This window comes from Mus caroli, unplaced genomic scaffold (genome assembly GCF_978045245.1).
Source record: "Mus caroli unplaced genomic scaffold, Mus_caroli_1 scaffold_8, whole genome shotgun sequence".
In the NCBI taxonomy this organism is placed as follows: Eukaryota; Metazoa; Chordata; class Mammalia; order Rodentia; family Muridae; genus Mus; species Mus caroli.
In genome coordinates, this window is record NW_028227263.1 from 105,899,233 (window position 1) to 105,923,056 (window position 23,824).

Genomic DNA, 23,824 nt, shown 5'->3' on the forward strand with positions numbered 1-23,824 from the left:
AACCCCTTCTCTGAGGATAGGGAGATAGTTGAGTGGGGAGGAGAAGCTGTATTCAGGGGACTGGGAGAAGAAGGTGGCTGATATCGGGATATAGAGGGAATAAATACATGAATGAAAAGAAAAAAAAATGAAGTGCAGGGACAGGAATGGAATAAAGGTGGATTGAGTGATCAACCAATGATTGGCCCAGGTTGGGACCCATTCCATGAGCAAGAACCAATCCCTGACACTATTAATGATACTCTGTTAAGCTTGCAGATAGGAGCCTAGCATAACTGTTCTCTGAGAGGCTCTACCCAGCAGCCAACAGAAACAGATGCAGAGACCCTCAGCCAACCATTAGATGGAGCTGCTGCATCTTGTGGAAGAGTTGGAGGAAGGATTGGGTGATTGGAGGAGGATGAGGCTCCACAGGAAGACAGAGTCAGTTAACCTGGGCTCTTGGGGGCTCCCAGAGACTGACCCACCAACCAAAGAGTGAGCATGGGCTTGGCGACCTTAACTCATACACATGTGTAGCAGATATGCAGCTTGATCTTCATTCAGGTTTTCCAACAATTGGAGTGGGGCTGTCCCTGAACCTCTTGCCAGCCTGTGGATATTATCCCCTTGGATGGACAGCCTTTTCTTGCCTTGGTAGGGGAGGGTACACCTGGACTGCCGTTACTTGATGAACTAGAGTAGGGTGGGATGGAGGGGTGGGGGATATGGGACTAACCCCTTCTTTGAGGATAGGGAGAGGGTTGACTGGGAGAAGAAGGAGGCTGATATCGGGATGTAGAGCAAATAAATACATGAATGAAAAGAAAAAAAACTGATTGCTATCAGTCATGTGTTGTCTATGTTACAGAATGGAATCAAGCCCTTTAGTTTAAGATTATGTAAGCATAGGCTTTTAATGATTAACCCCGAGTTACGAGTTTAAGTTAATTCAGTTATAGATATTACACATTTTTAAACCATATCCAATAACTTATAAGCCAATAGTCTTTTAGTGTTTGACTCTGACTTTAAAATCATAGCTGGGCAGTGTTGGCACAGCTCCCAGCACGTGGGAGGCAGAGGTAGGCAGATTTCTGAGTTCAAGGCCAGCCTGGTCTACAGATGAGTTCCAGGACAGCCAGGGCTATACAGAGAAACCCTGCCTTGAAAAACAAAAAACAAAAACAATAAAATGACGCCTAGGTGTGAAAAGGGGTAAGCCATAACTAATTTTCTGAGCAGGCAATAAAGTAGAACATTATAAATCAATGTTAGTATCATTCATTTTTAAACAATATTGCAATTTCTATTAACTCCATTGTCTAGAAAAACCCAGAAGTGAATTTTGAGCCCAGTAAACTAGCTACAGGAATGAGAAACAACATTTTTTATGCTTTGAAGACCACTTAGAAACCAACATGCAATAGCTATGAGCATTCTTATGCATAAAATAAACAACAAATCTTACAAGAATAGAAATCACAGATTCATCCATACTTGCGAGAGGAGCTGGGTCTGGCACTGTGCCGTTGGGGGCAGAGCTCTGGACATTACAAAGCTATCCAATGAGCCCCAAGTGCTATTTGTGAATTGTCTACCCCCAAATGTACCTTACGCATACTTGGTGTTCTAAAATGTTAAGTTTTTCTCGACCCAGCTTTCCTGCCAGCTACACACAGGTAGGAGAAGGCAGAAGAAGTATCTGAGCCTGGGGTAGAGTCTGTAGCTCCTGAATACAACCCCAAGTCGGAGCATCTCATAATCAGAGACTCAACTTCACAGTTAGTTAGATGCAGGTGGGGTCAGAACTATGTATGCTGCACCCGGAGCTCCCTGAGCCACTGTGCCTTACAGCCTTAAGTCAAAACACACAAAGACAGATCAGATACATAAGACAACGATATTTAAAATTGGCCTTTTCTGCTTCTAAGTCCGTAAATTCTTATATTGTGCGTTCCTCTAATTTAGTCGCCCCCCAAACAGTAACACATGAGGAAGCACCAGACAAGTGGAAAAGACACAAAACAGGGGTCAACAATAAAGATTGAATTGTATTACACAGAGGTTTCATCAATCTAGGAGAACTTAACCGATGGGAGACTGTTTCAGCGGACTCCTTGTATAATCCCTGGAATTCCTGGTATCCTCTGGAAGTCTCTGATTAGTTGGACAGCCTAGGCATTAGGACCTAGCTGAAGTTCTCAAATGCTGAGTTACTTAAGTTTCTACCTCCCAGCGTCAGTAGAGGGCGTTTCCAGAGCTCCCATGGCAAATAACTGATCAGAAAATAACTGATGGCCCTGGATGAACTCCCAATTACGTAAAAATTATTAAAACAAACAAACAAACAAACAAACAAAACGATAGGTATCTCCCAATTGCCCGAACGGGTGTACAAACTCCATCCCCTTAACCAGAATCCAGGAGCCAACAGGAAGCTTACTGTTTTTCTCCGAGTCTGCCATTCACCCGGGGAGTCTGCAGAGGGAACGCATTTCCCGGAGACCTTGGCTGGGTCAGCCCACCCCTCGATTATCCGGAATGAAGAGCGAATTTGGGGCCATTATCTCTTTATGCGCCTCCATACCTTAAAGCTGAGTTTTACTGGAAAACGAAATCAACCATTTCCGTCCAAATTTAAAGCAACCGTTTATTAAATATTAAGTACTGACCAAGAGGTGGATCTGGATCAGAAATATCCACAGAATTTCCCAGCTGGGATAGCCCCCGGTCACATGTTGTAGGGGTTTATACAGATAATCAATTTGGCCACCGCACTTTCCCACGAGGACTTGTTACTTACAAAGAACTACAATTCCCAGCATTCATAGAAGTAATCTGGTTCCTGGACAGGTAAGGCTTACAGGTCAAATTTGGGAATTACAATTTCAAGCTTGATTTCCATTACATATCCACCCTTATTTCCGGAGGAAGAAAGGGAAGTACCTAATGAATAAAGGTAGTTCAAGCAAGCTCCAGATTCCACGACTTAGAAAGCGCAGGGTCATTGTTTACAAGGGGAGGAGCAGGCAAGCTGAGCGGCAGGAGCTGAGGTGGTCCTTCCCGGTGCCGGATGGAAAGACAGACGGGTAGAATACAGACACAAGTGCTACTGAAATGCAAATCTCTGTGTATCTGGAAAAGGTCTGGTACTGTACTGGAAGATCTGGGCAGCAACCATTATGCGGAGTCCCATCTGCACACCCTAACCCTCAGGGAGGTATTCACGTTACTCAAGACTTAATGGCCAATCAGAGCTTTGAAGTGGACCTGCCAGTCAGAAAAGGAGGCGGGATCTTCCGGGTGCCTTGCCGCAGCTTCAGCTCTGTAGCGGAGCGGGCTGGAAAAGTTCTGATTGTTTTTCTCTAAGTGCTGCTCCTTGGTGCTGTGAGGGAAGTCTAGCAAGTTCCTAGTTCGCGACATGGTGAGTGCAGAGCCACTGCCCACAGCGGGGAGGAGCAGGCAGTTGTGTAGCAGGAGCTGGTATGGTGGCTTGTCCCTGGGTCTGGGTGGTAAGTGTGGCCAGATCTGATCACCTGTTACTTCCTTTTTTGTCCTAGCCATTCCCTGAACCCAGCGGTGGGCTGTGAATAACTTCACTATGAGGGCGGCTGCTCAAAGCATCTGGCTCAGAGACTTGAGTGTGGAAACATCCTTAGCAGGATGTCAAACTCAGAGAGGCCTAGTTTCTCTACTTCTAAAATTTAACTCCCCAATCATTTAACATTTAGCTGTAAGACCTAATTGGAGTTAATCTTGTAGAGGTTGTAAAAGGCATCTCCTGTTGGGTAGCACTCCAATATCAAACTGTGATGAAGAGTAGAATTGATGATGTTAAAGGATTTACCAATGCTTAGGAGATAGTAAGCGACAGCAAGTAGAGTTTAGCTGAGGGAGGAATGCCTCTGAGACACCCTACAGATAAGTAGCATGCTAACCAGACCCGTTAGCGATCAGGATGCTAGGACAGATATATTTGTTCACTAGGATTGTCCAGAAATTTGCTCCAGTGCATAACAAAGGAGGCTACTCTGATTGACAACCAGCCACTAGGACCATCCTCATAGCAAAGAACTGGCTGCTCAGGGGAGCACTATAGAGTCCCAATCAACATTAAAGGCTGTTTACCACAAAGTGCTGCTAGTTTTCTTCTTGAGAAAAAGCATAGTTCTGCCATATTCGCAGGAGAACACCGGCTGGCAACCTTTTGAAAAGGGAAAACACTGTTGGGTCCAGGCCTGGCTTGATCACGCAAGGCTTTCTGTGAGGCCCTCATGTATAGAAAATGGCATAGCTCTTTCTCAAACCCAGGAACATGCTTGACAGAGCCAGGTACGCCCTCATGTATTGGGAGTAAAATAGAACTCCTTTTCTTCTTCTTTTTCTCCCTTTTATTATTATTATTAATTATTTTACTTATTTACATTTCAAATGTTGTCCCCCTTCCTGGTCTCTCTTTCATAAACTCCCCACTTTTGCCTCTAAGATGGTGTTCCCACCCCCCCTCAGTCCCCCACTCCCACCTCCCCCTTTGCTGGGGCAACAAACCTCCACAGGACCAAGCTCCGCAGCTGCCATTGATGCCAGATAGGGCAGTTCTCTGGTACATATGTAGCAGGAGCCCTGGACCCACTCATGAATACTCTTTGGTTGGTGGTTTAGTCTCTGGAGCTCTGAGGTGTCTAGTTAGTTGATAGTGTTATTCTTTCTATTTGACTGAGTCCGCAGACCCCAATAGAAGAGTTAGGGGAAGGACTGAAGGAGCTGAAGGGTATTGCAACCCCATTGGAAGGGCTCCTTTTCTAGAGCAAGGAAGATGCTTGAGAGAGGTCATAATGATCTGAGGAGGCCTCTGGGGAGGGGTTACTTCAGATCCTGAGAACCCAACTCTTCTCACTTTGTGGGGCTGTGGTGATCAGTCTCAAGGCATCTGTAGGGTTTAAGTAATGCCTTTGAGATACCCTGCGTTCCTTTGTACAGTATTATGTTATTAGACTCTCCTTGAGTTTGTCCCATTGTATGGTAGTTTGTGCTGACTTCATAGAAGTTTCCCATTTCTTTGCTATTCTTCTTAAGCTTACTTGGCATAAGACAGCTTGCAGAGACAACCCCCAACTCCCCCCCCCCCCCCAGCTTTTGTCTTTGCTCCTTTCAACTTTTTCTAACTTTCTCATCCTCTGGGACCTTCAACTTAGGACCCTGTCACTGATTATTAGATAGCACTGGTGTACTTAAAAAATAATTCTGAGCCGGGTGGTGGTGGCACATGCCTTTAATCCCAGCACTTGGGAGACAAAGGCAGGCGGATATCTGAGTTTGAGGCCAGCCTGGTCTACAGAGTGAGTTCCAGGACAGCCAGAGCTATACAGAGAAACCATGTCTCGAAAAACCAAAAAAGAAAAAAAAAGAAAAAAGGAATAATTCTGTGTTGCAGGTTATTTGTTCTTATTGTGAACCCTGAGATTGTGTTATTCACTGGTAAAATCTACTTTTAATTGTACTGTGGCTCAACTTTAACACACACCTTTAATTCAGGAGCTTTCTGCTTGAATTTTGTAAACAGGATTTACAAACCATAGGTTAAGAGTCAGAGCAAGTAACCAGTTGACAGGAAGTGCAAATAGGATTAATAAGAAAAAACAATAAAGAGTTAGAAGGAGTCATGGAGATGGATAGAGATGCGCAGAGATTAGAAGGGAGGTGCATTAGAAGGTTTTTTTTTTTTTTGGTTCTTTTTTTTGTGGTAGTATGAGAGAGGGGCATTCTTGGTAGGGCATCTGCTGAGGAGAACGGTCAATTGGGTGCTCTCTCTGCCTGTCTGATTGGCAGACTTTCACCCCAGCATCTGGCTGCTGGGCTTCTATTGGTAAAATAGAACAATTGAGATTTACAAAAAAAGATTATGGGAATATTTTTGCTGTGTAAATCTCCCATCTGTGATGGGTGTGGCTAGACTTACAGTCTCTTGTCCATATTTAAATTGTTCAAAACATAACATAACATGGGGACTGAACCTAAAAGAGATGTAAGATTGACAGCATATAGGACATATGAAACTTGTTCTCAGTGGTCTCCTATTTGAGCATTAGCCAGAGCTGACTGCTTGCTGTCATTAAAGAGTTTCTTTCTTTCTTTCTTTCTTTCTTTCTTTCTTTCTTTCTTTCTTTCTTTCTTTCTTACTTTGTTTCTTCCTTTTTTCCTTTTTTCCTTTCTTCCTTTCGTCCTTTCTTGCATGTATATCTGTGTAAGTGTTTTGGATCATTTCAAATTGAAGTCAGTTACAATTGTGAGCTTCCACATGGGGCTGGGAATTGAATCTGCATCCTCCGGAAGAGCAGCCCATGCTCTTAACCAGTGATTTATTTATCCAGCCCCCTCTTTCTTTTTATCTTTATTTATTTATTTATTTATTTCATGTATGTGAGTACACTGTCGCTGTCTTCAGACACACCAGAAGAGGTCATCGGATCCCATTACAGATGTTGTGAGCCACCATGTGGTTGCTGTGAATTGAACTCAGGACCTCTGGAAGAGCAGTCAGTGCTCTTAACCTCTGAGCCATCTCTCCAGCCCAAGAGATGTTTCTTAATTATTCTTTAAACTGTGTGTGTATTCATTTCTCTCTGGGAAGGTGTATTAATTCTAGAATAGCTGCATCTTCTGACTCCTCCCTGTCCTCACATTGCTCAGGGTCCTGTCTGCTCTGGGAAATAGCTGTTGGGTGAATTCACAGACCATATAGAAGATCAGTGAAATTGTTGCAGAAAGGGACACAGAGGGGACAGGGAAGAGAAAGGGAGAAAGTTGGTGCACACATAGGATGGAGAAAATGCCAAGGGAGCAAAGAAGGAAGAGTTTCTGGGGCAGGAGAAGTTCATCTTAGAGGATGGTGCATGGCAGCCATGCCCTGTAACAGGTAGAGAGTGAGGGATGCTGGGAGAACCTAGATGCCAGGTCCATTTTGGTGTGTTAAACAGGCACCTCAACTGCTTGTCCAGGGTCTGAAACCCAACAAATCATACTGCAGGAAAAAGTAAAAATGAGGTTAAGAATCAGACTGAGTCATTTGTTTGTATTTTAATAATGACAATAAATTATAATTTATCAAAAATGTAATAGTCTTAGACAAATGATACATTTCTTTTTTTTTTTTCTAAGATGAAATTACCCACCTTAGCGGTTAGCACTTTTACTTTTACTTTGGAAGATATATTTAAACTTTTTATTTATTTTTTTTGGTTTTTCGAGACACGGTTTCTCTGTATAGCCCTGGCTGTCCTGGCACTCACTTTGTAGACCAGGCTGGCCTCGAACTCAGAAATCCACCTGCCTCTGGCTCCCGAGTACTGGGATTAAAGGCGTGCACCACCACGCCCAGCTATATTTAAACATTTTTATATATCACTTTGTATATATAAAATATACTGTATTATATAGTTAAGGTAGCTCTACTGTGTAACATTACATATGTATTTGTATTATTTGAACAGTTATTCAAGCATTACCTTTCCTTAAATAAAAGGAAGGATACTCTTTTGTTTATTAAATGTGCAGGAACCTCTGTAATTCCACAATCCACACTAGTGGATGATAATGAAAAAAATAAGTGGGTTTATTTCTTGCATGGTATATATTTCACATTGCTGACAGTAAAACTTCTGATATCATACATCTGGACAGAGCCCATGAATGAGCTTGTTATGAATTCCTGTGTGATGGTCACCCTTTGCACAAACAGAATAAAAATTATATCTATCAAAATCATGATTTCCCTGCCTTGGATGTTTGCTTTTCTTTGTTTGTTGTTGCTTCCCTTCTTTGTATTTTCATCTATTCATATTGAATGAATTTTTTAACTGAAATGTATTCTTCTCTCATACAACATATTGACCATGTCCACTCCTCAAAGCTAACCCAAACCCCTTCTTCACTTCCTCTTCCTCAGATCTACTCCTCCAACTCTGTTTCCTTTTCAGAATAGGGTGGGTCTCCAAGAAGGCACAGGAAAACGAGAATAAACAAGACATGAAAAGATGAGGCAATAGACCTCATATGGACACTGTATAAGGCAACCACGGGTGAAATGTTCTGTAGATATCTTTTAAGTCCATTTGGTTCATAACCTCTATTTCACTATGTCTCTCTTTCCATGATCTGTCCATTAGTGAGAGTGAGGTGTTGAAGTCTCCCACTATTATTGTGTGGGGTTCAATGTGTTTTGAACTTTAGTAAAGTTTCTTTTATGAATGTAGGTGCCTTTGCATTTGGGGTATACATGTTCAGAATTGAGACTTTCTCTTGGTGGATTTTTCCCTTTGATGAATATGAAGTATTCATCCTTATCATACTTGATAACTTTGTGTTGAAAGTCTATTTTATTGGATATTAGAATGGCAACTCTAGCTTGTATCTTGTAACCATTTTCTTATAAGACCTTTTTCCTGCCTTTTAATCTGAGATATTGTCTGTCTTTGTTATTCATGTGTGTTTCTTGTTTTCAGCAAAATTTTAGATCCTGGTTGCATATCCAGTCTTATGTTAGTTTATGTCTTTTTATTGGGGAATTGAACCCACTGATTTTACAGATATTAAAGACAGATGATTGTTAGTTCCTGTTATGTTTGTTTTTGTAGGTGGCATTGTGTGCATGTGGTTCTCTGCTTTTGGCTTTGTTGTGAGATGATTAATATCTTTTTTCTTTGGTGTAGGTACCCTCCTTGTGTTAGAGTTCTCCTTCTGGAATTCTCTGTAGGCCTGGATTGGTAGATAGATACTTTCTTAATTTGGTTTTGTTTAAGAATATTTTGCTTTCTCCATACTTTATTTTTTTATAAACTATTTTATTTTCTCCATCTCATATCTCTATATTGATTGAGAGTATTCCTAGGTATAGTAGCCTGGGCTGTCATTTCTGTTCTCTTAGAGTCTGCATGACCTCTGACCAGGCTCTTTTGGCTTTTAGTGTCCCTGTTGAGAAGTGTGGTGTAATTCTGATAGGTCTACCTTTGCATGTTACTTGACTCTTTTCCATTGCAGCTTTTAATATTCCTTCTTTGTACTGTGCATTTAGTATTTTGAGTATTATGTGATGAGAGGTTTTTCTTTTCTGGTCCCATTTATTTGGGCTTATTCTATGGGCTTCTTCTACTTTTATGGCCATTGCCTTCTTTAGGTTGGGGAAGTTTTCTTCTATGATTTTGTTGAAGATATTTTCAGGTCCTTTGAGCTGGTGTCTTAGGGTTTCTATTCCTACACAAACATCATGACCAAGAAGCAAGTTGGGGAGGAAAGTGTTTATTCAGCTTACACTTCCATACCACTGTTCATCACTAAGGAAGTCAGGACTGGAACTCAAGCAGGTCAGAAATCAGGAGCTGATGCAGCAGCCATGGAGGGATGTTCCTTACTGGCTTGCTTCTCCTGGCTTGCTAAGCCTGCTGTCTTATAGAATCCAAGACTACCAGCCCAGAGATGGTCCCACCCACAAGGGGCCTTTCCCCCTTGATCACTAATTGAGGAAAGGTCTTACAGTGGGATCTCATGGAGACATTTCCTCAACTGAAGCTCCTTTCTCTGTGATAACTCCAGCTGTGTCAAGTTGACACTTGACTAGCCAGTACAGCTGGGAATCTTCATTCTCCTGTATTCCAGTTACTCTTACATTTGGTCTTTTCATTGTATCCTGGATTTCCTGGATGTTTTGGGTTAGGACTTTTTAACGTTTTGAACCTGTAGTTTCTTGAGGTTCCCCCACCCCCATGTTTTATATATTAGGCCTATGTCTGTTGTAGTATTGGTCAAAATATTTTCCCATGTCCTGGGCTGTCTCTCTGTCTCATTGAAGTAGTTTTAATTTTCATTACTTTCTTTTTTTCTTTTTTGGTTTTTTGAGACAGGGTTTCTCTGTATAATCCTGGCCGTCCTGGAACTCACTTTGTAGACCAGGCTGGCCTCGAACTCAGAAATCCGCCTGCCTGTGCCTCCCAAGTGCTGGGATTAAAGGCGTGTGCCACCACCGCCTGGCTTGTCATTACTTTCTATTTATTAATTTTTTTTAAAATTTCAAGCTACTTCATTTTCAAAATGGGTCACAACATACACTTTTGGCCCATTCTGCCAATGTACAAGCTACAAACACTTGCTCAGCAACTGAGGGGCACTCATTATTATCATTTCTGAAAATTGAATAAAAATCCATGTAAAACAAATATTCAAAGTTTCCATAGGAACACAGTCAGTGTGAACCCCATCTCCTAGCCTTTCATACTGCATTGGTGCCAACCCTACTCTCACAAAGACATCCCAAACTAGCAGTAATTATGTTAATTGGTCCCCCCAAATGCCTTAATTCAAGCTAAACTTGCAGGTAAGAGCTACAAGAATGGCATCTACACATTTATGGTAGCAGAAGCACAGGCTGCAGGGTGAAGGTCCATCCCACTCTCCTAGGCACAAGACATGGGCAGAGTGCCATCATCCTGTTCCTCCACTTCCATGGGAAGCCATGCCTCTGGATCTGCTTCATGGGTTGCCACTTTGGCCGTGACATTACAGAGTAGTTGTTTGGCCTCTGGAACCCATTGAAAGTAGAAGCAGCAGTGGTGTATGCACCCATGTTCTCAAACAGCATCCAATCACCCACATGCATTTCAGGCAGGTTACAGCGCTCAATGATCCAATCAAGGCCATCACATGTTGGTCCCCAGATGCTGGATGAGTAATACTTCTCATCTGGCTTGGGTCTCTTCTGCAGCAGGGCCTTCACATGGGCATGATCATAAAGAATGCAGTTAAATGATCCATATACTCCATCCTTCACATGATACATGAAGGTTTACTTATTTGAGTCATCATCATCAGAGCTGTACTGTTCTTTCCACACTTTTTTTTTTTTTTTTTTGGCAATGATGTTGACGGCAAGCGTGAAAGCTGATGTGACATAGTATCTGCCTGGCTCAGCTATGATTCTCACTCCAGAGTCTGATGGGAAGTACTTGTCCAGAGCTGGGTTGATTACACTGGTGATCTCTTCAAATATAAATGTTGTATCTTCAGATCCAGGAAAGCCACCACCAATATCAAGCAGATGCATGCTGAAACCAACTTCTGTTCCCATGTCAAACACACAATGGGCATCCCGACACTGCCTGCACGAAGGTCTCGGGGTCAGTACATCCACTGCTCACATGGAAGCTCACACCAGTGACTTCAATATTTAGCTCTTTTGCCCGTTCCAAGAGAAGCCTGCTGGTTTTGAGTGTGGCACCAAACTTAACACTGAGGCGACAAACTGCTTTGGAATCATCAGTGGCAATCCGCAGAACCAACTTTGCCTTTGGATGTGCTTTGGCGACTTTCATCAATACAATTTCACTGTCAAAAGTCATCATCTGGACTTGGTTACTGGCAGCATACTTGATTTGAGAGACTTGTTTACAAGGATTTGCATAGATAATCCTCTCTGGAGGCACCCCAAGCCCTTGTACCAACTGAATTTCCCCTCTTGCTTGCACAGTCAAATCCTGTCCCAATGGCAGCTAGGGTGCTCACTATGGCTCTGCTCATTACACTTGACAGCATAAAAGGGAGTAACACGGGGAGGAGCTTTTAGCCACCTCAGATGCTTAAGAATGTCTCCGAGGTCCACAACATAGAAAGCATCCTTATCATCAGAGGAAGAGACGTCATTGATTTTTTTTTTTTTTTTTGGTTCAGAATGTCCTTAGCAGTAAAGCCTTCATAGAGGATGTGGCAGTCAAACTCTTCCTTAGTAAAGCTGCTCATGGTTCTCCATGTACCTACAGAAAACCTAGAGATGGAATTAAATTATCCCCAGCTCCTCACAAGACCAACTTATCTAAGAACTCTTAATGCTGTCTCCTTGGAGTGCTGGAAACACTCACAGCACAGTGTCGCAGCTATCCAGACCCATGGAGATGCTGCTGCCAAATCCCAAGAAGCACCCCGTCAGTCCGTCCGCTCCCCCCTCTCATCAGCCGCCTCTTCATGCCACGGCAGATGCAGAGCTGTGGGCTGAGGGAGGTTGGTTGCAACAGCAGTGGAGGTGGCAGCAACATCTGCTGCAGGGACTAACCTGTTTATTAAATTTTGATCTTAGTGCCTGCACTATGGGTGTTCTCTTCAGAAGGTTGTTTCCTGTGCCATGTGTTTAAGGTTGTTCCTTACTTTCTTTTCTATTAATTTCAGTGTATCTGGTCTTATTTTGAGGTCTTTGTTCCACTTGGGCTTAAGTTTTGTACATGGTGATGAATACAAATTGATTTACGTTCATCTATATGCAGGAATACACTTTAACCAGCACCACTTGTTGATGGTGCTGTTCTTTTTTGATTGTCTATTTGTGGATTTCTCATGTGGGTGGAATCATGTCCGAATCTTTTTTTTTTAATATTTAATATTTTTTATTACATATTTTCCTCAATTACATTTCCAATGCTATCCCAAAAGTCCCCCATACCGCCCCCCACTTCCCTACCCACCCATTCCCATTCTTTTGGCCCTTGCATTCCCCTATATTGGGGCATATAAAGTTTACAAGTCCAATGGGCCTCTCTTTCCAGTGATGGCCGACTAGGCCATCTTTCGATACATATGCAGCTAGAGACAAGAGCTCCGGGGTACTGGTTAGTTCATCATGTTGTTCCAACTATAGGGTTGCAGATCCCTTTAGCTCCTTGGGTACTTTCTCTAGCTTCTCCATTGGGAGCCCTGTGATACACTCCAATAGCTGACTGTGAGCATCCACTCCTGTGTTTGCTAGGCCCCGACATAGTCTCACAAGAGACAGCTATATTTGGGTCCTTTCAGCAAAATCTTGCTAGTGTATGCAATGGTGTCAGCGTTTAGAAGCTGCTTATGGGATGGATCCCTGGATACGGTAGTCTCTAGATGGTCCATCCTTTCATCACAGCTCGAAACTTTGTCTCTGTAACTCCTTCCATGGGTGTTTTGTTTCATGTCCGAATCTTAAGTTTGATTCCATTGAGCAGTGTGTCTGTTTTCATACCAATTCCGTGCAGTTCTTTTATTTCTCAGGATTGGTTTAGCCTCTTTTTCTTTTCTTTTTTTTTTTCTTTTCTTTCTTTCTTTTCTTTTTTCTTTTTTGTAATTTTATATAAGGTGGGATTGTTCTTTCAAAGTCTGTAAACAACTTTGTTTGAATTTTGATGGGACTATGTTGAATCTGTAGATTGTTTTGGATAGGATGGCCGACATTAATCTGTTAATCCTACTGATCCATGAACATGAGAGATTTTTATGTTTTCAGATAATTTTTCAATTTATTTTTTGAAAGACTTGTAGGTTTTTTTTTCTTTTTTCTTTTTCCTTTTTTTTTGTTTTTGTTTTTTGTTTGTTTGTTTGTTTTTTCGAGACAGGGTTTCTCTGTATAGCCCTGGCTGCCCTGGAACTCACTCTGTAAACCAGGATGGCCTCAAACTCAGAAATCCACCTGCCTCTGCCTCCCGAGTACTGGAATTAAAGGCATGCGCCACCATGCCTGGCTGTTTTTTCTTTTTTTAACATAGAAGTCTTTTACATGCATTTTTAGAGTTACTCCAACATATTTTACGTATTTATTTCAGTGTATTGTGAAGGTTGTTCTTTGCCTGATTTCTTTCTAACTCTATTTGATAATTTTTACTTTTTTTCATTCTAGTTGTTGTTCCACCAACCCCTTCTCCACAGTTCCTCAGCCTATTCTTCCTCCCCCTTGCCTCTAAGAGGGTGCTCTCCCCCCTACAGGCCTCCTTCTTCCCTGGGGCCTCAAGTCGCTCAAGGATTAAGCACATCTGTTCATACTGAGATCTGAATAGGCAGGCTTCTGCTATATTTGTGCCAGGGGTCTCGGTCTGACCCATCTTTGCTCCTGGTTGTTTTATCAGTCTCTGGGATCTCTCTGGGGTCTGGGTTAGTTGAGACTGCTGGTCATCCTATAGGGTAACTCTTCCTTTCAGCTTCCTTAATTCTTCCCCTAATTCAACCATGGGGTCCCTGACTTCAATCCAATGGTTGGGTGTAAGGATCTGCTTCTGTCTCAGTCAGCTCTGGTAGGGCCTCTCAGAGGACAGCCATACTAGGCTCCCATCTGTAAGCACATCATACCAGCAGTAATAGTATCAGGCCTTGGTGCCTCACTGCCATGAGATGGTTCTCTACTTTACAAAACTGGAAAATCTAGATGAAATGGATGATTTTATAGACAAATACCACATACAAAAGTTAAATCAAGATCAAGTAAATTATGTAATGAGTCCCATAACTCCTAAATAAATAGAAATAGTCATAATAAACCCTCCAACCAAAAAAAAAAAAAAGAAAAAGAAAAAGAAAAAAAAAAAGCCCAATTCTAGATGGATTCAGTGCAGAATTCCACGAGACCTTCAAAGACCTAATATCAATACTCTTCAAACTTTTCCACAAAATAGAATCAGAAAGAATACTACCTAATTCATTCTATGAAGCCACAGTCCCTCTGATACCATACCATACCATACAAAGACCCAATAAAGAAAGGGAACTTCAATCCACTTTCACTTGTGAATATCAATGTAAAAATACTCAATAAAATTTTCACAAACTGAATCCAAGACCACATTAAAACTATCAGTCACCATGATCAAGTATGCTTTATCCCAGGAATGCAGGGATAGTTCAATGTGAAAAATCCATGTAATATAGTATATAAATAAACTCAATGAAAAAAAGCCACATGATCATCTCATTAGATGCTGAAAAAGTCTTCAACAAAAGACAACTGCTGATAGTTCATGTTAAAGTCTTGGAGTGACCAGGGATTCATGGCACATACCTAAACATAATAAAAGCAGTAGATAGCAAACCAACAGCCAATACCATGGGGATGTTCTGTGGTATCTACTGGAGGCATGGATAGGGGAGTGGAAGCTGATCACTAGGAGAAACCCTTAGTATTAGATCTCAGGTAACGGGGAGTGGCAAAGGTCTGGAGGTATTCTACTTGGTCCTATACCCAGTGTCCTAATACTGAGGCATCAGATTCCCAGGGCTTATTATTATTATTATTATTTATTGTGCATATATTTAGAATTTTGTTGTTAATCTGTGAAGGACTTATTGGATAAAATGTACTATGTGGGCTGATAGGTCATTCAGCAAATATTTTTCTTGGTTTTGACCTGAGTTCAGTAAACAACACGCAGTCAAAGTTGGGAAGCTTATAAACACCTGCTACTCCTGCTCCAGGAAATCTGACCCTTCCTTTTCTAGTGTGTCACCTGTACACACAATGGAAGACATTCTTTCTCACACACGCAAATATAAGGATAGAAATTGGGATAGACTTGCTTTCATAAGTTTTTATGTATGACTTCTAAAACAGTGCAAACCAAACTATTTAGGAATATAACTCAAACACGGTGTTTCTATAAAAATCTGCTTGCTGAATTTACTTTTTAAAAGTTTGTATTTCCTCACACATGTGTAGACTTATACCCAGATATCAATCATAGGGAATAAAATGGTTTGTAAGTGATCCTAACAGACATCCTTTTTTTAATCATAAGAGGACATACTTTTAATAGTCAAAACTATTTCTATGATATTGAACCATTTTATGCCGGAGTTGAATCTCTGCAATTGGGATAGCCCTCCACTCCCAGTTCATTTTCTGTTATTGGTAAAGGAAAGAAGCAGCATGCACAGGGTGAGTACTGGCCAGTGATTTCTTTGATTTTTTATTTTGACTATACTGCCACCCTTCTTTCTTCTTTAAAGGACTATGTTATATTTATAGGTCTGTCTTTGTGTCTCCTTTTATCAGTGATGCCATCTATATTGTGTGATATAATTAATTGTATAATGATATTGTTGTTTAGACTTATACAATTTTTTCTTCTGTAAATATACTATATTATATTTTGAGTGTTTGCTAGTTTGGGGAACTTTCTGGGACTAACAATTTTAAGTGTCTCTTCTTGAACCTAAAGGATTGCTTCTCCTCATTTCTTGGTAAATCTGTGTTTTCCACTTGCTGTAGTCATCAGTGTTTGGGGTTTTGCTACTCACATGATTGATATAGTTAACACATTTTGGGGTTTTAAAAACTTATTCATATATTATTATGTCATCATTATCTTTAGTTCTCAGTATTTCAGAACACCAGTCATCTGAGGGAGCCTCATCTGAGGATACATCCCCCTCAGAATGGTTGGTTGCTATGTCTGTGAGAGAGTGTGTTAATTGATGATCGATATGGGAAGGCTCTTCCACTGAGAGTAGCAATATCCCTAACCAAATAGGCCTGGCCCAGGTAAGAGAACTAGCTGATCATAAGGCAGCTACCAAGCAAGGGAGCAAGCCAGTAAAAAAGGTTCTTCCATGGTTTTTACGTTCAATTTCTAGCTTGTGTTTTTAACCTAAGCTCCCAAAATGATGGACTGTGATCTGACAGAACCATCCAACAACAACAAAAAAAAATCCACATATTACTTGAGATGGTTTTGGTTAGAGGATTTAATCACAGCATCAAAGAAGCAAAGTAGAACAAAAAATGGTAAGCAAAATGTGATTTTGCTCCTGGATATAACCTGTAAACGTTCTTATTTGTAGGAATATGGAAAATATCAGGGCTTGAGCTGGCAAAGGCATGTGAAGCAGTACCCAGAGCTTACTCAGGTGTCCTTTGAGGACCTGGAATATTGGAGTGTTGAGAGTAATACAGTGGTCATAAGATTTCAGTTGAAAATAGACTCCAAAAAACCTTTAGCTGGAGATTATTTGTGTGATATTTTGGTCCAAAATCTTTTTGATTCTGCCCATGCTCTGAGATATTGAGTAAAGCAGAATTTAGAAAGAAAGAAAGAAAGAAAGAAAGAAAGAAAGAAAGAAAGAAAGAAGTGACTTCTTAGAAGAAACCCTGACACTGTTGGTTGGTTATTACTGGTGGCTCTTTCAGGACTACAGTGAAGAAAAGCAATAAGTAGGGCAGAAATAAATGCAAAGTGTGTTCTGTAGAGAAAAACAGCACTAGGTAATTTCAGATGGCAGGCAAATTCTGAAACAGATGCAGGAATTTGCAAGGAGGTTATCACCATTTAAGAGAAGGCCCTTGCTCTATACTGGAAGTCTATGAAGGTACCCTAAAGGTAATATTCCCTCTTGTAAGACTTCTCTTCTGGAAAGAGTAAGGAAAGTGATTCCTAGTCACCAGAAGGAACTTTATATTTTAAAACCTGCTGCAATTATAGTCCAAGCAGGGCAGGGTCCATCCCAAGTTAGAAGTAAAATGTGGCATTATCACCCATGTTCTACTAGTTCCACAAGCAAGAAAGACATACACTTTAACGTCATGGATTTTTTTTTTCCTATGTGGTTTCAATTCAACACTGTTCCAGCCATCTGTTTGGCAGAGTCAGAACCTCTGTGAGGAAACTCATAGTTCATTGCAGGAGGCTGTGAGGATAAAGCCTGAGTTGAATTTTGAGACCACAGAAGTCAAAACTATGAGAAATCTAACATGGAGAGATGAATATAGTGGAAGTAACCAGAATGAAAGATGGATGAGATGTCACAGGGACAAGGTTGTTCAAGTCCTTTGAAACTGAAGCTCCATGTATCTGAGCCAATGATACAGGATTTGGTGTTTGTCCTGCTTGTTTCTTGCTTTGGTCCAATCTCCCCTCACTATTTACACATTCCTCTCTACTGGAATGGGAATGGGTATTCTGAACTATTTTATGTTGAAAAGATGTATCTGGTTTTCTGATTTTTACAAGACGTGGCAATCAAGAGATTGTTTTGAGTGTCAGAAAAGACTTTGGACATTTGAACAGTGCGTGGGCTATTGTAGACTACTGAGATCATTGAAGTTACTCGATGCAGTTTCAACATGGGATGATGCTTGTCTCTCCTTTGTCTGTTTCTTTGGGGACCTTATGGTAGCTTTTGTGAAGCAACCTTTCTAGATTCCTTTTGGGGATGGAATTGAAGTGCTCATACACTCAACCCATTTCCTGTACTTTGTGTCTACTGTGTTGTGGTTGAACCTGATCAGTTAGGTTCTGTCTCTTACAGTCATGCCTTCACCATTATAGACTCTATCTCTAATTCATTTAACATACAATAGAGGGAATTGCTATTCCATGCTAACCTATTTTGCTAGACTGATATTTTTATGTTTTTAATTTTGTTGCTTGTGTTTTTGAAGATCAAGTTTCACTTAGTAGCCCCAACTGACCTTAAAGTAGCTATGTAGACCAGGGATACATCAAACTTAGAGATCCATCTGCCTCTGCCTCTAGAGTACTGGTATTAAATGTGGAACAACATCCCTGGCCCTTTTTTGTTTTTATATTATTGGCTGATGAACCTGGAAGGTAGGTTTATATACACATCAAGAATATGCTGTTGTACTGATCTTCATACACATCTTGAATTTTGAAATTTGGCAGAGTATATTCTATTTTTTAGGATAGCGTGTATGTGTGACATTACTACTATCTAGGCCTATTGAGTCATTAGATTGTAAGTTTGCAATCGTCTTTATACTTGGGTTTTAATTTTGAATGTGTTTGGATATTTTGACGGTATGCATGAATATGCACTTCATGTGTGCCAGGTTCTCAGAGTCGTTCTGACCTTGCCTCAGAAGACCTGAACTATGAATAATGGATAATTGTGAGCCCAAATGTAAGCACTAGCAAATGAGCCCAATTGTTAACAAGACCAGCAAGAGCTCTTCACTGGGGATCAATCTCTTCTGCCCTATGCTTCTTATTTTTGATCAACATTTACATTGCTTATATTGTCATCCACTCATTAGTTACTGTTTAAACATGTGGTCCCTTTTAGTAAGATCCTTTTTATGTTACAGTTCAAACTGGGGCACCTTGGGTTTCTGGAATATGAATACAGAACTGGAGTGAATGTACAATTTCTTGGAGGAACTTCAGTAAAAACCTCCAAGTCTTTCTATCTTTTTTATTTGTTTGACTGATTTTGTAAGGGAGACCTCTGGCTGTCTTGGAACTTGTTATATAGACCAGCTTGGCATCCAACTCAATGAAATACCCTACTTCTGCTTTCTTTGTGCGGGGATTAAAGGCATAAGCCAATACACTTAGCTTGACCATCACTTTGTGTGTGTGTGTATCTACTTAGTAATTGTTCATACCATTTCTGTAATGTCTACTTAGTATTTTTCATCTATTTGTCTCTCTTTATGTTTGTTAGTTGGGATTTTCCTTGTAAGGCAAAAATACCCTATTCAGAGAGCTCAAAAATGACAGAGGTAAACCTCATTATTTAGTTTCCTTCTAAAATGTCTTAGTGATTACATTAGAACTACTGAATCAGGAAATAAGTCGAGGAAGCACCAGAATGATATGAATATATTGCCAATGAAGTATACAATTAGTGTTGTCAGCATCATGCTTTTTATTTTACATATGTATGGGGTATTTTAGAATGGAATGACCTATGATGATGTGCATGTAAACTTCACTGGAGAAGAGTGGGCTTTGCTCAGTCCTTCCCAGAAGAGGCTCTACAAGGATGTGATGCTGGAAACCTACAGAAACCTCACTGCTATAGGTAAGAAAGTGAATTTCATTTGGGATTTTAAAATAAGGGGACAGCTGTTTCTTTGTTATTGATGCTCTTTTATAATTTCAAACAAGGATGACGAAAAATAAGGTGAATAAACCAAGCATGCTTGTAAGGTTCATTGACTATATAGGAACTTCAGTTTTGCCAAATTTCCAATAATATGTCATACATTTTCTGGTACTCCATTTTAGGTTACAGTTGGGAAGACCGTAATATTGAAGAACATTTTCAACGTTCTAGAAGACATGGGAGGTAATTTTCAGGTGCAGGCTGATAGGAATATGCCTCTTAAGAAAATTTTAAAGAAAAGCAACAGTGTAAAGAAAAAAAAACCCGATTTTAAGTGTATCAATAATTTTTAAATTTTCACAAAGCTATGTACCTTAATGTCAGATATTTGATTGTGTTTACAAGTCATTTCTCTAAGAAAGAAGACAGGGAAACAGTGCCTTAACAGATATCCCCAATTGAATCGCCCCTTAGCCACTATGTTGTAGAACTGCCTGTCTGTTTAATCTCATACAACTTAGATGTTGGGAAAGGTATATACATTGAATAGGTGGTAAACATATGTCTAACACCTGGAATAAGTAACTATTCCATGGTCAAGCTGGTGTTTATAGTATTGTTAAGTTTAGTGAAATGTTGTTGTGGAGAAACCTTAATCTCTGTACCACATGTGTATGAAGAACAACAAAAAAAAATCAAATTATGTGAATGCAATGTGAAAACCTTTCATTTGATATTCTTCTTTCAATAGCTATATGATCACAGTGGAACCAAACTGTATGAGTATAGGGATATTAAAAGAAGCAGTGTACCTCTCGTCCAGTAGACTTAGAAGATCTATAGTAGTCCCCACTTTGAATGGACTTTCTGGATGTGGTAAAAGTTTACAATTAATTTGTTTTCCAACTTTATTGGAAATATAACCAGAAACTGACACTGCAGAAAAATCCCTGTGTGCTAGGAATGTGAAGACTTACACTTTAGGGAAGTTTATGAAAGGAATTAGTGTGGTAAAGCTTTGCATTCTTCCAGTTCTCTTCAAATATGAAAAAAATCTCATATAGAAAAAGGATATTATAAATGGGAGCAATATAATGCTCTTGTCATCACAGGTATCTTCAGAAACACAAAACTAACCCTTAATGAATGGAAACGTCATGAATGGAAACAAAATGTGGAAACCTTAAGATCTGATTCCTCTTTATCATTAGAATACAGTGTAAAACTCATTTGTAGAGGTAAAAAGATTAATTAGTGTAATGAATGTGGTAAAGCTTTCACATGTTTTGATTATCGTTGCAGGCATGAAAGAAGTCATACTGGGGAAAACCCTTCTGTATATACTCAATGTAATAAAGTATTTGCATATCAGAGTCATACTCAAAGACTCCACCAAATTCATACTGGAGAGAAACCCTACGAAGGTATTCAACATGATAAAGCCTTTGCACATCACAATCATCTTCCACGGCGTGAAAGAATTCATGCTGGAGAGAAACCTTATGAATGCAATCAGTGTGGTAAATCCTTTGCACACTGTAGTTACCTTCGAAAGCATAAAAGAATACATAGTGGAGAGAAACCCCACGAATGTAATCAATGTGGTAAAGCTTTTGCATGTCACAGTAATCTCCGAATACATAAAAGAACACATACTGGAGAGAAACCCTATGAATGTAACCAGTGTGGTCAAGCCTTTGCATGTCAAGGAAATCTCCGATTACATGAAAGAACACATACTGGAGAGAAACCCTATGAATGCAATCAATGTGGTCAAGCCTTTGCATCTCACAGTCATCTCCAAATACATAAAAGAACACATACTGGAGAGAAGCCCTACAAATGTAATCAATGTGATAAAGCCTTTTCACAAGGTAGTTCACTACAAATACATAAAAGAACACATACTAAAGAGAAACCCTATGAATGTAATCAATGTGGTAAAGCCTATATATGTCACAGTAGTCTCCGAATACATAAAAGAACACATACTGGAGAGAAACCCTATGAATGTAATCAATGTGGTAAAGCCTTTGCAAGTCACAGTACTCTCCGTATACATAAAAAGACACATACAGCAGAGAAACCCTATGAATGTAATCAATGTGGTAAAGCCTTTACACGGCACAATAGTCTCCAAATACATAAAAGAACACATACTGGAGAGAAACCCTACAAATGTGATGAATGTGATAAAGCCTTTGCACAACAAGGTCATCTCAGAATACATAAAAGAACACATACTGGAGAAAAACCTTATGGATGTAATCAGTGTCATAAAGCTTTTGCACGTCATAGTCATCTTCAAATTCATGAAAGAATTCATACTGGAGAGAAACCTTACAAGTGTGATCAATGTAATAAAGCCTTTGCACAATATGGTAGTCTTCAAATACATAAAAGCACACATACTGCTGAAAAGCCCTACAAATGTAATGAATGTGGTAAAACTTTTTCACAACTCAGTTATCTCAGAATACATAAAAGAACACATAATAGAGAGAAACCCTATAAATAAACAGTAGTTTTGAGTGGTTATAAAACTCACACTGAAGGGATTGTATGACTATAAAGAATTTGGTAAGATATTTAGCCAATACATTTCCATTAAGTTACAGAAGATTATTTATTCAGGGGAATAAATTTGACTAGTGTCACCAACATATTCAGGCATTATTATATCCCTCTTTATTATGCCCTGATGATCTGGAAGAAATGTAAGATTGATTGCATCAGAAGTATCTGAAGCCTTGGCACTTTAAAGAAATTTCAGAGTCCCAAATCTCTACAAAATGAAGAAGAGTGAAAAGAAAGATCAGGAGAGAAACTGACAAGTCTTAAAAAGTGGCTGAGCAATTGGCCAATGCCACAAGACAGTTTATCTCAAAAGTGGTAAAAAAGAGAGCTGTGGGAGCAAGCCCAGAAGGAAATATGTATATTGTATGCCTGCTGGAGTTTGTTTCCCATAAGGAGAGAAAGAAAATATGCAGGGATGAAGATTGGCTTGTCAGATCAGGATCATATTCTGCTTCTCTGAAGCCTGTAAAATTCTGTTAGGAGGACTCCTGGAGATCCTAAGACTTCAACAGGAGTCAGCCACTCTAAGACTGGAGCAACCATGCTTTTGCAAAGAGCTGTGTGAGGTATGGAAGAAATATGAGGGCAAGAGCTTCAGATTGTAAAGCCAAAGGGTCAAATGACTAGAGGGAGATGCTCAGGGTGTACCTGAGGACAAGCTGGCTCCTACTGTGCTCTTTGCATCCACTTAGCTGTCATGGGTCAACCCCTCCAGGTCTTCCACTCTTTATTCTTGGCAACTACAATGTAGCTGCCAGTAAGAGCACTGTGCTCCTTCTCTGGCAGTCCCCACCCATTCATTAATCCTTGTAACCTGCTTCCCTGGGAAGACTAAGGATATTCTAAAGAGATATTTCTTTTTCTTTGGCTAACAATTAGTGAAACAGTGGGTTGCATGAAATTCAAATTTCCTGGGTAATCACATTCTGGGTAAGATTGAGTCCTCCGTCGAAGAATGCTTCTGCTGAAGAAACATTTGCACAATGCAGGAGACAGAGGAACTAAGAATGGAGTATGGTTTGAGGGATGGCTGGAAAATTCTTATACTGCTTGGATGGATTACTTAGCATCTATCTCTTTCCTTCCACCTAAATATGTCATTACCCCCAGTGATTGAATAGTTTGCTTCTATCTTTGTCATTATTCCAGTTTAGTTGCACTCAATAAATTTGTTTCTAATTTTATGACAAGTTTCCTTTTTTTTTTTCTGTCTTTTCTATTGTTTTCAATTTATTATTATTTTTTTAAAGATTAGTTTCACCATGAATCTCTAGCTGGCCTGGAAGTAAGTATATAGATTCATGTCTTCTAGAATATCAGAGTTTTTTTTCCACCTTTCCTGTAGAGGGCCTGTATTAATATTGGGCATTTCAAAGCCAGATAATTAGGCTCCCCATAAATGCCAAAATAATAAAATACAAAGTGAATCAAAAAACAAAATGCTCGATAAAATACAAAGTGAATCAAAAAACATATCAAGAATACTAACCATGATTGTGAAGACTTCACCTGAGATGAGGAAATGGATCAACAGAAAAAAAAATGTAATCCACTATATAGTGACAGAATAAACTCATTAGACACCGAACTAGCATATAACAGGAAAAAATATAGGCATCAGCCTGAGCCAATCACAGTCTCTTGGTTCCTT

At 40.0% G+C, this 23,824-nt stretch overlaps 1 protein-coding gene and 1 pseudogene across 1 annotated transcript; one reads left to right on the forward strand and one right to left on the reverse strand.

Annotated features, from left to right (window-relative positions):
* Positions 1-3,067: 3,067 nt before the first annotated feature.
* On the forward strand, positions 3,068-22,248 carry LOC110289203 (uncharacterized). Its single transcript, XM_021155359.3, has 4 exons — positions 3,068-3,406; positions 19,446-19,572; positions 19,779-19,839; positions 20,899-22,248. Exons 1-4 carry the CDS (start codon positions 3,404-3,406, stop codon positions 22,112-22,114), a joined length of 1,407 nt encoding a protein of 468 aa, XP_021011018.1. The 5' UTR covers positions 3,068-3,403; the 3' UTR covers positions 22,115-22,248.
* Positions 10,371-11,766, reverse strand: LOC110289204 (ornithine decarboxylase pseudogene; annotated as a pseudogene).
* Positions 22,249-23,824: the final 1,576 nt, after the last annotated feature.